Below are 17,847 nucleotides of genomic sequence, written 5' to 3' on the forward strand. Positions count from 1 at the left end.
TCTGATGCTCAGGATACTGACAAATGTGTCCCAAACATTTCTGTATATCCAGTATTTATGTCCCTCATGTGAACGGCTACATCACTTAGAAATGGACAGATACTTCATGATAGATGGATGTCATTAAGACCCCCTTTTACTTGGCATTCATTTTTAATGAACATCTGGAAATTCTTCAGCTGCACCTTGCATACCACACTGCAATAAATAATTTTCTTACTCAGTAGTGCTGCTTTACTTTGTTCTGAAATTAAACGTACTTTGTTCTGTCCAGTGGAAAGCAGCATTACTTCTTTAAATAAACACGCAGTCAGTTGTTGCCCAATAGACGACCACTGTGAGAAGTTTGACTGGTTTGTAACCCCAATATCCCTGAGCATCTGATGGTCGGCTGTAACATCTGCCGTCTCATTTGCCATTCTAATTTAATTCCCGCGTGGCCGAAATAGGGAGAGAGCGCACTAATTGACAGAAATCGCAGCATACTTTTTCATGAGTTGTTTTCAGAAATATTTACGGTCACATCTCACAGAGGTCATCGTGTTCGGACACTTACTGATAAAGAGTTATATTCACAGAGTTATATTTAACTATATTCTAACAGTCAGGTTCCAGAAGTAAAAACATTCATTTTCTCCATAGGAAAATAGATTTTTAACGATAACATACAAACCTTTAAAGACGGACTAACTGTGAGGTGCGAGGTTGTTAATCGATGGTATTTGCTTCTGATGAAGTCGTCATTCTCCATTGTAATTATTAATTTTTTTAACCCTTTATATTGGCACGGCGGCCATTATATATTTAAAACAGTAATATCCTATACTAAACCTAAACCAATCTTGACAAACTATATATCATTTGAAAGCTTACAATCTCTAGTTTTCATTTTGGTGAATGCTTTTTAAAATAAAGTACAGAGGAGCCATAATTTATCAATTTGCAACAAGAATATTTTCATACTCCTAAGGCGCGTTCAGACCTTTATTTTGAAATAGTGATGAACATGAAAAATCATGAAAGAATGGTAGAAACCTCAGTTTGTTTTCATGCCAAGAGTTCAAAAGATAGCATCCATTCAATTATTTTAGAAAAAAAGGTCTGAAAATGTTTTAAATATAAAGAAAAAAATAATAGATTCACCATTTGTGATTCACCATTCATGGCAGCGAGCTATAATGCACATACGTGTTCTTTTTGTGTTTCTTAGAGGTTGAATTCATTTAAAAATCTGCCAAACTTCCAATACTACTTCAGAATAGGATGTCTACTTCATAAATTGTATGAAAATTGTAAAAATAATGGTTCAGATCACTCAAACAACATATGGAAATAGAGACGCCCTGTAATGTCAACTAGTGAAAAAGTTTGGTACTGCGCCCAAACTAAATCTCACTGAAAGCTTATTTTTTGAGATATCAACCTACAATTTGAAGCACAACTTGTTCAGATTTTTGCCTTTGATTTTTTTTTGCAGTTTTAGAGTCCACCAGGTTTTGAAAATATATATTTTATATAAAATATGAATAATTTAATTTTTAACGTTGTACATTTTCATAAACTCAAACTTCTATAACTTTTTTTCTGTTTAACTGACTTAATTTAATTCACTTCTACAAAAATCTGCCAAGTGTATTCTTAAAAACAAGACCAATCTTACATCTATATTCCAAAGCATTCTTGAATTACAACCATTTAAGTTCGGAATGTGCATTTTCATGTCTATTAAAGAAAAGGGGGGCGCTTGATAAGGGGTTTACTAATCATGTTTAACAGTGGAACTCATGATGGAAACTACATTACCCATGATGCTGTATAGAAAATTCCACCAATCAGAGAGTCGCGACAAGCAAGCTAAATGCACCAAAAGTGCTCTTTAGCTCCGCCCACTCCCATGAAAAAAGCTCTCAGATTTCATTAAAAAGATCTTCATTTGTGTTCCGGAAATGAAGGTTATAATTAATGACAGAATTTTTATTTTTGGGGGGAACTATCCCTTTCAAGAATTCCCTTTTTGTCTTCCATGGTTGAAAGTTTGGAACGACAGGAGTAGAGAATGTCAGAAGTTTCATTTTTAGACGAACTATTCCTGTAACGTCTAATTTATTGAATCATTTCCATGAAATGGTGGCGTATAATTTAGTGCATATTTGAAACTCGGCTCCCCCGTACTTCTGCATGGCCGACAGACTTTAATGAAAAAACAAATGACTTGCACGGAGAGAAAAGTCTGCATCTCCCTAAAACTCTCCACCGGTAATACATTTCCGACTTGATTAGAAGTAAAAGCTTGGAAGTTCTTTCATTTCTGTTGATTTAGTTGATCCGGGAGAGAAATGAAAAGCCATTTCTTTTTGCAACAGAAAAGTGCATTTCAAAGAGTCTGCTCTGTCTTTTAGTAATACCTGATTATTAGGGATTAAACTGAAACGAAATTCTACGCAAACTGCATCAGTCTGAGGAAGTCATGGCATATGCATCATCAAGCGCTCTTCTTAAACCTCTGACGTACCATACCGCTACAAAAAGATCTTTATATTACAGTACTATTAGATGTTGTGGCCGTTGTTCAAGGAATGCAAAGTACAGGTTGCTTTTGTTTGAATTAAGATGTCCCAGGGCTTTAAAAGCATGCTGTGCCACTTAGAAACAGAGCCAGCGGGAGTAAAGCAAACATAGGAATAGGCAGCGGGAGTAAAGCAAACATATGAATAGGCACTCAGGTTTGACCCGGCCTCTGTTTGCTAGTCTCCATGTGTCGCACCTCTTATAGACCTGGCTGACAATGGTTGTGGGTGGTAATGTGAGGTTCTGAGAGCTGTTGTCAACATTGGCAAAGTGTATCATAAAAAGGCTACCTCAATCTCACACAGGCCTCCTATTGAGTGTGTTTAAAAGTGGGAAGGTAGTCAGAGCCAAACTTCATTTCTCATTTAACAGTGGAAGCCTTTCGCTAAACGCAGCTTGAACTGAATATTCCCGGCCTAATTCCCTCCAGTAAAACGTGTTCATAATTCATTTCGGAGATGCTATTGCTTTGTTTTCTTTCAAAGAGCCGCTCAAAGTTTTTAGCGATTATTCATTTTCAGTGCATAATACCTGTTCTGGGTCATTAGGGAACTTAGGAAAATTATTTGGAAACCATTTCAGGGCCTGCATACATCAGGAGTTTGTAAATTAGCATCGCAAAGACATTCACTGCCAGTGTCAACAAGACTTTGTTACAGTGACTGCTAAATTGTTAATGCAGAACACGTTGAGCATAATATACAGTCATTTATACATGATATATGTTAACAAACAATACATATTCATAATCAAGGCTGCGGTGTATGCATCAAAACATAACTGAACAACCAGAAAAGGACATCTTTTGAGAACTGTATTATAACATTTAAAGACCCCATTATATCTAAATTATATATTTTTAAGGCTATTAGTTTTTTTTACGGCTAGAGTTTTAAGGCTATTAGTTCAATGTTTTATTCCTATTATAGTGTGCACATAACATTGGCGTTAAATTATATTTAGAAATAACAAAAAAAATATTCTTGGAAAACTGACTGATACGCTTTGATGAGGTATTTTTGTATTATTCTGGGGAATTTGTAATTTATACTATTTTACATGACAAAAATTATACTTTTATTTTTTTCATCTGCATTTAGACCTAAATATTTCTGCTTATCATTTTTCTTTTCTTCTGATTTTCTGTCCGATTTAACTAACGATATCAATTTCAGTGTAAATGTAACTGGACACAATTATGGCGATGCGCTATTATGAAAATATGTTCCATTTTTTGAATAGTCAATTTTCATCATGAAAAAGTTTTACATAATGGTTTTACATAAGTTTTACATAACTTTCACTCATGGAATAAATGAATCATGACTGTGACTGTAAACTGTGACAATCCAAGACAACTTCCATTTCAGCCAGTGCAATATAAAAAAGACTGAGTTCACTTTTAATTAAGCAACTGCCTATAAGACATGTAAAAAACAAGTATTACTGGTGTACTTTATGTAGAATAACACAAGAAAATATCTTGAGCTTGTGTTTACCATATAGACTTTTTTTCAGGCATTTAACAGAAAAAAAGAAAAGAAAAACAAAACAAAAACATTGACTTCAAGACGATGGAACTGGAAGTTCTGAAACTCCCTTCTGGGGTTTGGCCACGTCATCCCTGCAGCACTATTTAAAATTTTAGTTGTGTACGATGTGCAATTTCAGTATGTAACTGTGTGTCCTAGAGGCTTATAGTCAAGACACTGAGTGAAATTATGACTAAGTTGCTTTACAAAAGTTTGTGCATCAAAACTAATGAGAAAACATCCACTGTCTCTTGGCTGCATTTGTCATAAAAAAAAGAAAAGAAGGTGTAGTGTTTACTTTTAACAAGTACAGCTAAATGTGGAGTCTTTTTTTACTTTCACCAAAGTAGTACTTGGACTTTTAATGAAGTAAAATTTTGACACATAACCTATAATTATGCGTAATTTCTTAGTACTTGATACATCGCTACCTTTGCATCTATTCAGAGAAGTGTATTACCTTACGGGCTAAACTGATTTTGAATGCATGTCAGGGTGGGCGTACAGTAAGTGCTGTCCAGGTGAGTGTCCACTTCAGCGTGTGCCCCAGAGGTGTGTGACTTTTAATGTCTCCAGAAATAGCGAAAACATCAGGTTTGTTGTGTTTTAGCGGAGAGGACACACTCACAAACTTCTGAGCATCTGTGAACTCTGATCCTCAGAGTGCACTTTCACTTTCCACCATCATTTATTAATACGCCGTCACCCCAGGTCTCTGTTCATGAAAATACGACACCACAGTAGCGTCCCCAGCCGACAATTGCACTTTAACAACAGTGTCCTCCTAATGAAAACCACGGAGATGGCGACACACACACGCTCTCCATCAGATAGATTGCTGAAATAGTGACAGCTCTGGTCCTTGTGTGTCATTTCAGTGTCTCCGTAAACCTCAGAATATCCATGCGTGTTGTTGAGCAGACATAGGTGGGTGGCTTTGTTTCTTAAGGATGATAGATGGAGTTTGGTGTAGAGCTGCCTGACTGTCCGCATTGTGTCCCTACTTCTCCCGGAGGGGAAGAGAGCGCCGTCGAATAGCAATACACTTCCAGCAAGCTTTTGTTTCCCCTCAATCTACAGCGGCTGAATTGTTTAACGCTTTTATTGGCTTCCTATAGTTCCTCTGAGTCGAGCGCTTATTGAAGACGAATGCGCTCAGAAAAGCAGTTGGCTTTACTCAGCATTACTCAACTAAATTAGACACGTTTTCTAGCTCCAAATTATTCCCAGTAAAGCTTTTCCACAACTCTCTACTGCAGAAATGGACAGCATGGCTAGTCTCACAAGGTTTTGTAGGCCTGAATAAGGATGACATATTTGTGAAAGATTAGCTAGTGTCTTGACATCAACCACTTGGTGCATCAACTGTGTATGACGTACCCTACGGCATTTGGCCTTGGCTTATATATTGATATTAATTGTGCAAAATAGTAAATTGATTATGTGAAGTGGGATGTAAGTAATTTCCCCTTGCATACATGTAGCTTAAACATATACAAACACACGTTGGGTTTCATGTTTTATATGTATAAAATATAATTATATATTTTTTGTAATTATTTATCAGCTGTTTTCAGCATAGGGAAATTTTAGTCCCCAGCAACGTAAGGGAATACCTGAACCCCCCCCCCCCCCCTCCCCCCCCCCCCCCACACACACACACACACACACACACACACACAGAGTATAATATCGTAGTCATTGCATTGTTCGAAATGATAGCTAATTGTGTTTAGCAATTGTGTTTACAATATTTCGTACTTGAATTTATCTTAATCTATTCAATTAGTAATTTATTTAGCCTCTAGCAACTCACTTATAAATGCAGAATGCGTCATTTTGATGCAAATTATTCTATTGTTTATCACAGACTTTAAGAGATTACTATATCACCTAATGGATTCATTGTCTTTAATTTAAATTCAAATCAAGCAAGGAACATTTTTTTTGTTTTCTTGTTTTTCAGCAGCCAGGTTATGACCAAAGCTATGATCTGATTATTATTATTACCTTTAGAAGTTTGTGTGTGCTTTCTTATGGTCAGGAAGGAATAAAGCTAGGAGTTTGCATGACATCATCTGATGACATCATACTTGGATTTTTTTTTGTAAATCTTGGACAATGTTCTTCATGAGGATTTTTTACAAATCTTGTAATTTGTTGAAATGATGCAAGTTGTAGTCAGGTCAAGCAACCTTTATTTATATAGCGCTTTTTACCATACAGATTTGTTTCAAAGCAGCTTTACAGTGATAACAGGAAAATAATGCAACAAAGTTTGTTTCGGCTGTACAGCAGATTTGGAAGAAAACAGTGTCATAGTCCGGCTTATGTAAGTTCAGTAATGGTCCATTTTGCTGTTAAAAAGTTATTAATTGATTTGATTTATCTATACAGCCGCTCATGGAGAAAACAGTGATGTCATCGATCAGCTCAGTTCAGTTCTCATCCTACAGCCTCAGTGCAGTCAAATCAATAATATTCTTGAATATCAATAGTCCCCAACTAAGCAAGCCAGAGGCGTGAATGAACCCAAACTCCGTCAGGTGACAGAATGGAGGAAAAACCTTTGGAGAAACCAGGCTCAGTCGGGGGCCAGTTCTCCTCTGGCCAACGATCGAACATGGTGTGATTATTATTCAGGCAGCATTACAGGTCAGAAGTCAGATTGGATCGGAACATTCAGAATATTTATCTAGTTCCATCTGGTTGAAGGTCGTAGGTAATTATGTATGTAAAGCCGGTATGAAGACGGGTTTGTTGAGGACCAGTGTGTCTAGTTGACACGATCTCCGCTGACACTTCTGCGTTGGTTACTGAGGTTGTCAGTCTATAACATCGTCTGTGCAGAGTAAATGATGACAGAATTATCATGTTTGAGTGAATTGTCCCTTTAAGTCTCAAAACATATAGTGATTCTTTGTTGAAACTGGGAGATCAAATTTTAAGACTATTTATAAAAAAAATAAAAAAAAAAGTTATCCGTCAGCCTCGGGTCAGACTGGACAGCAATGGATGTTAAAATGTTAACATAAATCTAACATTATATTATTTTAACTACAGCTAAAGCAGAGGTGCCCAATCCTGCAACTGCCGATCGACTGTCCTGCACAGTTCATCTCCAACCCTAATCCAAAACATCTGCCTTTAATTTTCAAGTGATCCAAAGACCTTAATTGGTGGCTTCAGGTGTGTTTGATTAGGTTTGGAGTTGAACTGTTCAGGGTGGTGTTTCCCAAAAGCATCGTTAGCCAACTATGTTCACAAGTTCTGTCGTTATCAGCATAGTTCAACGAGTCGGTGTTTCCCCAAACCATCGTTCCAACGAACATTCGCAAATAGCATCGAAAAACTTGTGTTTTTTGTTCACGATTGCATCGGTTTTAAAGTTTAATAATAATCATTCTCTAGCTCGAAACCCCATTTTCAGAAGAATACAAAAAAATGCAGGCCACTTTTTAAATGATACAGTTGTCATAAGCACATTGAAATTTACAACAAAAAGACAGAACTTCAACCAATTGGACTGGGGGAAAATACAAGTGAGATATCTCTAATCCCTCAAATGCTTCTCTTAGATGACACGAAAATTACGTGGAGGTCAAACTGAGACTTTTGCTCATGACTTTTAATCACTGTCTGCCTTTATAGTTCCTGGCAAAGGAAACCCTCACCAAAACTAACTTGATTTGATCATGATCTGATTAAAGGTTACCGGGATAAAGGGGGTCACCAGTGTGAAATTCCAAATTCATCGACATGCTTTAAATTATTCTAAAAAACATCAAGAGTGCCTTGACCCTCGTCTTCGTCTGCGATTCGTGAGGGGCGTTATTGATTTAAGCAGGTGTAAGGAGCAGTCTCACCTCAGAGGAAATTCAATCTTACCTGACATCCACAGGTTTATTGTTCAAGACGCTGTCACAACAGCCTGTGCTGCTTACATATCAAAAACAAATGGCATAATTCAACATTTCACAGGCTCATTGTGCCATTCGCCAACAAATAATAGTATATCATCACTGCATGTTTGGTAGCCATGACGGCCTCAGAAAATACTTGGACTGAACATTTCTGAATGCCGTTGCATTAGATAATAAAATATCAAATTGAATCTATTATTTCAGTTTTAAAAACAATACATGTACTGTTCGTATTTTATATTGCGACACTTTCTGATTGTCAAATGTTAGTGGAACATATATGTCCATACACAGCTGTCCATACCCAGCTAGGCTTGTTTTTTTTTTGTGTGTATTTTTTTTATATAACAAAAAAAGTTATATTTTGGGCACATGTAAAGGCCCTTTCACACCAAAGTTGAAATAATAAGGCTGAAGGAATTAGTAGAGGGCACAGAATAAACTTCACGAATAAAAACAAAAAATCTAAAGTAATTTTTGCTGAATCATCGAAGATCAGCATCAAGTACATTGGCCAATAAAGTGAGATTAAATGCATACAAATATTTATTTATTGCAGGTTTGCGTAGTATTCTGATATTGCATTTCACTGTTTTTATTCATTTTGAGGAATACCGATTATTTTTTTGTACACGTGAGATACATGCTCACATTTAGTCTAGAACTACAATAACCATCATCATTGAAACTAGGCAAATAAAGGAGAGAGAAATGACTTACCCTCTCTGCTTTAAAACAGACATCTATCGCGCTGTCATCCGACAAAAATGCAGATTCATCACGACAACTTCTTACGCACAGTCGCACATGATATTGGATACATATATTTTATATATGCATCTAATGCAGTAAAATATAAAATGTTAACATGGTTTAAATCTTCAAATGCGTTTGGGAGAAATACTTTCCAAGAGAGAAATGGTTTACTAAAGGATCAAAAAATGAAGGCAACAGTTTACATGACTTATTGATTGTTCCTCATTTCATGTTGTCTTGTTAATTTTGTAGTCCTAAAATCAGAAAGAGAATGAGGATTTTCGAGCCATGTGGTCCCTCTGGAGTTTGTAATATAATGTCTTTTGTCAACATTATGTGAAGAGACTTTAAATTAACCTAGTTGCTAACAATTTGCTTAATGAAGTAATGTACTTATTATTCAACATTATTTACTTCAACTACAAAAAGTACTCTATTTTAGAACAAATATTGTGGAAAAAAATAATGAGTACATCTTAGAAGATCACAGTTTGATGTCTTTGCATTTCAGGACAGTCAACATTTGGTAAACAGCAGGTTGCTTTTCATTTTCTCCCAAGATTTTAGTTGGTGCAATACTCATTAACTACCCAAAAAATAATTAGCACTGCAGGAAAGAAAGAAAAGAAAGACCCAGATGAAAAAAAATAAGCATTCAAAGTTTTTCTATTGTGTGAATCAGTCTTTTTAAAAGTCTTTAAGTCTCAAGAACAGACGAAAGAAGGGAAGGGAAGATCCACGTGTTGAGCGAACATGAGTGTGACTGGTAAAGAACATAGGAACGTTTTATAGAGATAGATCACCTAAAAGTTCATATTTAATCATCACTCACCCCTCATGTTGTTTCCAAACATGTATGAAATGTATATTATAAATGTTTGTACTGTACGTCACTATTTTTTATTTACTTACAGGTGAAACTCGAAAAATTAGAATATTGTGCAAAACTTAAAACTAATATATCATTACATGCAAAGTGAGATATTTCAAGCCTTTATTTGTTATTATTTTGATGATTATGGCTTACAGCTTATGAAAACCTTTTCACAATATTCTAATTTTGAATTTGGGCTTTTCATAAGCTGTAAGCCAATCATCCAAATTATAACAAATAAAGGCTTGAAATATCTCACTTTGCATGTAATGAGTCTATATAATATATTACTTTCACCTTTTAAGTTGAATTACTGAAATAAATTAATATTCTAGTTTCACCTGCACAATAATGGGGTCTGGAAAAAAATATGTTCTAAGAATGCTTTGAATGTTCATAACTTTGAGAGAACATTGCCAGAATGTTAGCCAAAGTTCTTTTATTATTATTATTATTAGTATTATGAAAACTTCATGAGATGGAAATTGAAGTTGCCTTTCTGTGACTTACATTGCATTCGAATGAATCATTAAGACTGGTTTTGTGAATCAATGATTCATAAAAAAGATTAAACTCAAAAGAATAATTTGTTCATAAATTGAACATCGCTTCTTGTCTTACAAACTCATTATGAACTTATGAATGATAAATGCGTCAAGGAGAGAAAACGCGGATGTCAAGATTTTCAGTGAATAAGAGTCTTTAGGTATACGTCAGTATTAAACATTAGGGCATGAGTCATTTGCTTCATTTTTTTCATACTTTTGATGGTCCTTTTGCATTTTTTGAAGCATTAATATGCCAGTCCCCATTTATTGCAAATGAAAAAAAAAAAATCTCCCTTTTGTTTTCCACAAAAGAAAGAAAGTCATGATGGTTTAGTGCGAGTAACTAGAGAGGATTTTCATTTTATTTTAGACGTGATCTATTCCTTTAAATCCACTTCATTCGAGTGTCAAGAACAGAATAAATGTGTGGAGATCCAGGCACTAAGTGAACTATTCAAGGTCATACAAGTACTCGACACTGTTAAGATCAGGAATAAAAGATGATGCTTGTGCAGAGGGTTCACGTAAATCATAACCACACAATCAGAGAAGCCAAATGTGGATTATAAGACAGCAGTGAGCTTCAAGACTCTCAGTAAATAACCTCAGCTTTCTTGCGGGGCCATATAGAAAGAAAAAGAAAAAACAATGCGCATTTGTGAAGTTGAAACTGGTTGTCCTCATAAATATGTCATTGGATTTCTGAACATAAATATATTGGGATATACGTTCAGAAAGCACATGCCACATGGGTTTGTGAAATGCCATCAGAGCTTAACAGCAATTGCTTGTATTTTCTCCAGTGAGATTTTGAGATCTTATGCGCTTATAAATGGAGGTGAAAGGTAACGTTAAATCTTTTATCACTAGGGCAGGCAAAACTATGGAAACTGAGCTCATATTTACCGTGCAGATATATCACCCTTCACACGTGTGAATCTAGAGAGTGAAAATGAATCTTTGGCTTGTAAAAATGTGGGATTTCTAACTGAGTCAATCAAAGATCCAATTTTTTCTTGAGGTGAGATCTGCATAAAGAAATGCCAGTGCTTAGAGCAATCTGTGGTTATAGTGGAGTCTGGTGTAATGTAGAGGAGACCGGGGCTAGTTGTCACACTCAATATTTCTCAGAGTATGTTCAATTTGGAGTTAGTTTCTGTATAGATATAACTAATGGCGCTTTTCCATTACCAGCACCAGCTCGACTCGACTCGCTTTTCGCTCCGTTTTCCATTGCAGATAGTACCTCCACAATAGTACCTGGTCGTCCGTCATAGCGACGCGACACACACCCGCTAGCCACACACACACACAGGACAATGGAGGAAATCGAGTGTATGCTGTTTTACATAATATTAGTAATGGGTATATCACGCAATCTCTGGCCAAACTATTTTAAAATGTCGGGGTTATTCAGGATACTCCGTCTGGCGCGTGCAATGATGACGCAGTGAATAGTGACGATTCTCTCTGACCAATCAGCAGTCTGCCGTGTTTCACGTCACATTTTAGTATCGCCTCAGCTCGCTCAGAACCTCGCTGAAGGTGATATGAAAAAAAGTATCTGGAAGCAGGTACCGGTACAACTTTTACACAGTGGAAAACCAAACAAAGGCGAGTCGAGTCGAGGCGAGCTGGTACTGTGTAGTGAAAAAAAGCGCCATTAAAGTCTTGTCTGCTAAAATATTAATAAGAAGAAGCTTTGATTTAACACCCAGGGCATGTTTAACACCCAAAATCAAGTTTTTTAGGCTTATTTTAATGCAAAAATACAAGGTTACACAATGTCAGAATTTTGACTAGAACGTTCTAGCAAGGTTCTCTCAAAGTTATGAACAAACATTCTTCCAGTAACGTTAAAATAACATTCAAATTGATCTGGTCTGTAATAATACTCTCAAAACATTTGCACAAAACATTATTCATGGAATTTTTTTTCTGAAATGTTTTAGTTGGACATTCATCTAAAACGTGTTAAATGTTACTATTTCAGAGCTTTCAGAGAACATTCAAAAATATAATTCCCATAATGTGAAATTATTGAAATGTAATGTTTCCTTATTATTCGCATAACTAGGGGAAAAAAGGGACATTTTGAACATTCAGAGAACAATCCGAAATAACATTTTAATAACCAAATTGAAACGTTAGCAAAATGTTCTTAGAACATGTTAATTTTTTAGCTTGGTAGTTATTGAGATATAGCGAGACCGGGGCTAGTTGTCACATAGAGAATGTCTATAATGTAAAACATGCGCACTGGTTACTAAATGAAGTGCGTTGGGTCGGAGAGCAATCTGTCCTCTGTAACATGCAGTCTGAATGAGTGACAAGCAATCAGATGTAATGTATGGGTCTGTGCCACCTCAGACCGAACTAAAGGATTTCTCATTTAAATGATACGGTGCCGAAGGCCCTAGAAGCATCCGAATACTTTCTGAGTCATTGTCATTGCCCTAGAAGCCACATCATTCACGAAAATCACTGATATGTTGATTTTCATAATGTATGCTTAAAGGGACAGTTCAACCCCCCAAAATATGAATATTCTGTCATTATTTCCAAACCTGTGTGCTGTTATTTTTACTCTAGGACAAAACAGGAACATTTATGAGAAATTAGTTTGAGAAGCCACGTCTATTAAGCTGTAAAAAGGACAGTATAATTGCGCCCTGGCCTATGCCTCTCATGGAGAAAGCAATTTCAGCCAGTGTATTGGCGTGTAGAGCTGGCAGTGATGTATCTTTAACAGCTCATATTAAGTGACACCGTTACTCTAATCTGGGCTTTCGCGATTAAAACCCAGGTCACATTTAGTGGACAAACTGGTTCGGTCCTACAAAGTCATAGAGATATGCAGCCAGGCATATGAGGACCTCATTACACAGTCAGTCAGGCCAAGATTAGATCTGATTTTATTAAATACTAGACGCTGACTCGCACTGTGTGTGTGTGTGTGTGTGTGTATGTGTGTGTATGTGTGTGTGTGTGTGTGTGTGTGTGTGTGTGTGTGTGTGTGTGACATTATAGTGGGCCAAATGTCTTCATATCAATATCAAGGACTTCATCTCTCACATATGACTATATCTCACAAATGCAAAGTTATTTCTCATGTTTATATCTCACAATAAGACATTAAATCTCCAAACTGCAGTTATTTATAATTTTTGGGACATATCTCACAATATGACTTTATATCTCACAATTGCAATATTTATCATATTTTTTAAATGTATTTCTCATAATTGTGACTTCATTTCTAGCAACCATGACGATTTCTTGGAATTGGGTTTATAGAGAAAATCATGGATAGCTTGAAATCATGTAAACAGGTCTCTATGATTGTTTGGGATCGGTAGCGATTGTCATTGTGTGTGTGTGTGTGTGTGTGTGTGTGTGTGTGTGTGTGTGTGTGTGTGTGTGTGTGTGTGTGTGTGTGTGTGTGTGTGTGTGTGTGTGTGTGTGTGTGTGTGTGTGTGTGTGTGTGTGTGCAAATGCACTATTTCTTCCCCTAAGCTGCCCTATAATGAGTATTTGTCCCAATACCGTGCTAAAGTTCATAGAGTGAGTGAGGAAGAAAGGAGGTGTAGAGCGTTTGAGAGTGAAGTACAGCAAGCCGCAGCGATGGTACAGAAGACGAGCTGTAAGTGAACGTTTTCTCTGTAGGAATGTGTTGTGCGAGGTGTCTCATAGGTGGCAGGTGCGTCTTCACGCTAATGCAATTAGCAAGGACTGGAATAGCTTGTGCTTTGGTGAATTATTAAAAATTGCAGTGTTATGGAACAATACGTAATTTCCTAGATTTATGAGTGTGGTGGTTCTGCTAGTCTGCTTGTAAGATCAGAGGTGTTGCTTCACACCAAGCGACATGTTTGCCAAATGTGAAACATTCCTTTATTATAATGTATGAAGTTTGTTGATTGTTTACAAATGACAGACATTCCGATAGTAAATCATTTATTCCAATTAATTCAGGTTTTTCTCTATCATAGGGTATTTTGTTTGTCTTTCTTTCATTCTTTACAATGTTTGGATGGAAAATACTAAAATTCACAGAATCACATGATTTTCTTTTTTTTTCGGTTTTGAAATGTTTTGCAAATTCGAAGCTTCAAATGCTCTTTTCTTTTACGCATGATTTGGATGTGTACGATTTATGCGTTTTAATAAGTATTATTTTAGTATCATTGATACGCTATTTTTATATAGTCTTATAATATTTTGAATTACTTTATATTATATTTTGTTTTCATTTTGATTTTAATTAAAATTTTAGTAATTTTGTCATTTTTATTATAATTTTTTTTATATGTTTTTTTTAAGTTTTATTGTTTAGTTCATCATAAACTAAATGAAAATGAGAAATGTTACCTTGTTGCTGGAATAAAGATAAGTTTAAGTTGTATTATGCTTTATTTTATTTCAGTTAATATTTTTTTATTGTTTTAGCTTTAGTTAAGGATAATAACCCTGGTTTTAATTACAAGGGTTATTTCTGCACTCTCTTCCTTCTGCCTATAAATCTGCATGACTTTCAGCAGACGTTCAGTCAGCATCCAGTTGAATCCCTGTCTCTTTCCTCTCTTGCAGTGCAGAGTGTAATCCGGCCCTACAAGCCCACAGATAAGTCTGCTATTGTCTCTCTCTTCCGCTTTGGCATTCTGGAGCATGTCTACCCATCCTTCTTCAAAGCCATGAGTCATCCGGACCACATCGGCGTGACCCTCAGCTTCTCCGTGGCCGGATATGTGCTCGGAGGGAGCTCGTACTTCCAGGCCGTGCTCTTCGGAGGAGCTTGGGCTTGCTTGGTTTACTATTGCTGCCACGAAATTTACGACAGCTTCCTCAAGATGAAGATGGAGGTGGAAATGGCAGATATTCAGGCCAAGTTCTTGGATAACCAGGTGAATCATTTCTGGGTGGCGGAGGTAGAGGTGAACGGGAAGTGCAAAGTGTCCGGGCTGCTTGCTGTAGTTGGTGAGAAGGGTGATGTTTCGAAGGATGGGTGGGACGCAGACGATGCTGCGACAGCGGAGGTGTTTCAGTTAATCGTGTCCTTCCACCAGCGACGGAAAGGTCTGGGAACCCAGCTGGTAGAGACAGCCGTAGAGTTCTGTAAGGAGCGGGGACTTTCTCGGGTGGTCGTGGAGATCAGCTCCCCACAGACCGCGGCCATTTCCATTTTTCGCAAACTGGGCTTTACTGTGACATCCATGCACAGCTACAGACATCCTAACCATTTGGTCTCAAAACTGGCCAGGATCAATGTGATACGAATGGAAAAGCACATTCTTTAAAGGGGTGGTAATAATGCCCTTTTAATAAGATGTAAAATAAATCTCTGATGTCCCCGGAGTGTGTATGTGAAGTTTTAGCTCAAAATACCCCACAGATATGTTTATATAGCATGTTAAAATTGTCACTTTTTGAGGGTGAACTAAAACGCACAGTTGTCTGTTCCTTTAAATGCAAATGAGCTGCTGCTCCCGGCACAGGGGGCGGAGCTTCAAGAGGTTGTGTCCTTTTACCTCACACACACACATGCACTGAAAATTTCAAAAACTTTTAGCCTTTTATGTTCAAACCGGAGTCTCAAGAAGAAGTGACAACATGTAGACAACATTTCTGAATAGTTAATGAATTTATGTAGCTTCTGTAGTAGTTATTTCTAGTCATTGATTAGCATTTTCTGTCATGATAATCTATAAATCGTGTTCCGGGGGCGGGTTTATGTAAATTTTAGAATTTGTGATGTCACTAACCCGAGAGAAATGTTGTGTAGTCCCTACCAGCCGTTCGTTGTAATTTCTTTAAAAGCAAATATCTCCCTTTGCTTTGAACTTTGAGTGTCGCAACTTTGCAGATGTTGTTTATGTTCAAACAGCAACATTACACACTAACTAAAGTTAGAAAAGTGAAATCATAATCAACCACCCCTTTAAGATGCAATGTTAAATCCATGGGTTATACTTTATTTCGATAGTCCACTTTAGATATTCTACTAGTAACTTGCAACTATTGTCAACTAACTCTCATTTGCGACTTCATGTCAACTAACTCTCAGAAGAGTATTAGACGGTAAGGTTAGATGTTAGGGTCCAGGTTAGTAGAATAAGTTTGTTGTAGTACATGTTTTAGTAAACATGTAGTTGCAAAGTTACTTGTAGTCAGTATAATGTCTATTGGTGGAGCATCAAAATAAAGTGTTAGCAGATATTAAGTAGCAGACAGACTACTAATAGTCAAAATGTCTAAAGTGGATAATACAGTGTTACCAGTCCTTGCAACAGATATGTTTAGATGTTTGTATCTCTTATTCACACATTTGACCATCCCTTGGCAATCAAGACTACATTCTCACTTCAAAGACAGTCAAAGAGCAATGCCAATTTAAATCAAATATTGTGTTTTCTAGAGAATATGTGGTTTCTTTATATTGCTATGGGATGTAAACAAGTGCCACAAGCAATAAACAATACAAATATTATAGTTTGCTCTCTCATCCATTAGAATTAAAATGCAAATAGAAGCTGAGGTGTAAAAATGTTATATAAACTACTTTTAGCTTTCAGGGAAAGGTTGAATCTCATTGCTCTAGAGGAATTTATGCCAGCTGACCCATAAGTCCATACTTAAATCTTTTAAATACAACAGAAATACAAAACCAAAGAAAGCAGCCGGAGGTTTAACATTCTTGCAGCAATGACATTGTGAGCCTATTGTGTGGATTAGAATAAAGGAGCTAGTGTTTACAACTCACATTTTCGGGAATAAAAGCCATGTTTAACCAGGTAACACCATTATTGTATTACAGAACATCATTCATCAGTAGTATACAGTGGGGAGGGGTTGCTATTTTGCAGATTTATTTTATTTTATTTAATAGGGACATGTGTGAACAATAAACATGTACCACACTACAACATTTATAGCCAAGGCTAATTTGCAATGTCCGTACCGGCATTATGCCATTTAAATTATATATATATATATATATTAAAGCGTTCATTTTGCTGAAAAAAAATTCTTCATTTTATCCCCTTAAAAATATTTAACGCAATTAATGCAGCATCTGTTTTTTTCCTGGCATCCTTTGTCTATTCAGTCATCTTCAGTCATTTGTATTTATAATTATCAAAAAAAAGAATTTATATAATCATGTTTTTCCCCCCTCTACATATATTGTTCTAAATCTGAATACATGCATCCTTTAGCTTACCATTTTAGTTTACATATAGTATATATATTTTATAATAGTATTAGTATTAATAGAAACATAATTTAGCATACATTTATATATTAAATTTTACCCCAATACAGTAAAACTGCACATTTTAGAGTGGTCTTTTATTGTGGCCAGCCTAAGGCACACCTGTGCAATAATCATGCTGTCTAATCAGCATCTTGATATGCCACACAGGATGGATTATCTCGGCAATGGAGAAGTGCTCACTAACACAGATTTAGACAGATTTGTGAACAATATTTGAGAGAAATAGGCCTTTTGTGTACATAGAAGAAGTCTTAGATCTTTGAGTTCAGCTCATGAAAAATGGGGGCAAAAACAAAAGTGTTACGTTTATAATTTTGTTAAGTGTATATTAGATTTATAGTGATGTATGTATATGCTAAATTCAGAATATCGT

At 36.2% G+C, this 17,847-nt stretch overlaps 2 protein-coding genes across 2 annotated transcripts in view; one reads left to right on the plus strand and one right to left on the minus strand.

Moving 5' to 3' along the window:
* LOC306985598 (uncharacterized protein) overlaps nucleotides 1-17,847 on the minus strand; it is an 83,603-nt gene that overhangs the window by 36,354 nt on the left and 29,402 nt on the right. The window lies entirely within an intron of this gene.
* On the plus strand, nucleotides 13,770-17,000 carry LOC306986169 (putative N-acetyltransferase 8B). Its single transcript, XM_079589076.1, has 2 exons — nucleotides 13,770-13,844; nucleotides 14,792-17,000. Exons 1-2 carry the CDS (start codon nucleotides 13,826-13,828, stop codon nucleotides 15,496-15,498), a joined length of 726 nt encoding a protein of 241 aa, XP_079445202.1. The 5' UTR covers nucleotides 13,770-13,825; the 3' UTR covers nucleotides 15,499-17,000.

This window comes from Phoxinus phoxinus (assembly GCF_949152265.1).
Source record: "Phoxinus phoxinus genome assembly, chromosome: 18".
NCBI lineage: Eukaryota > Metazoa > Chordata > Actinopteri > Cypriniformes > Leuciscidae > Phoxinus > Phoxinus phoxinus.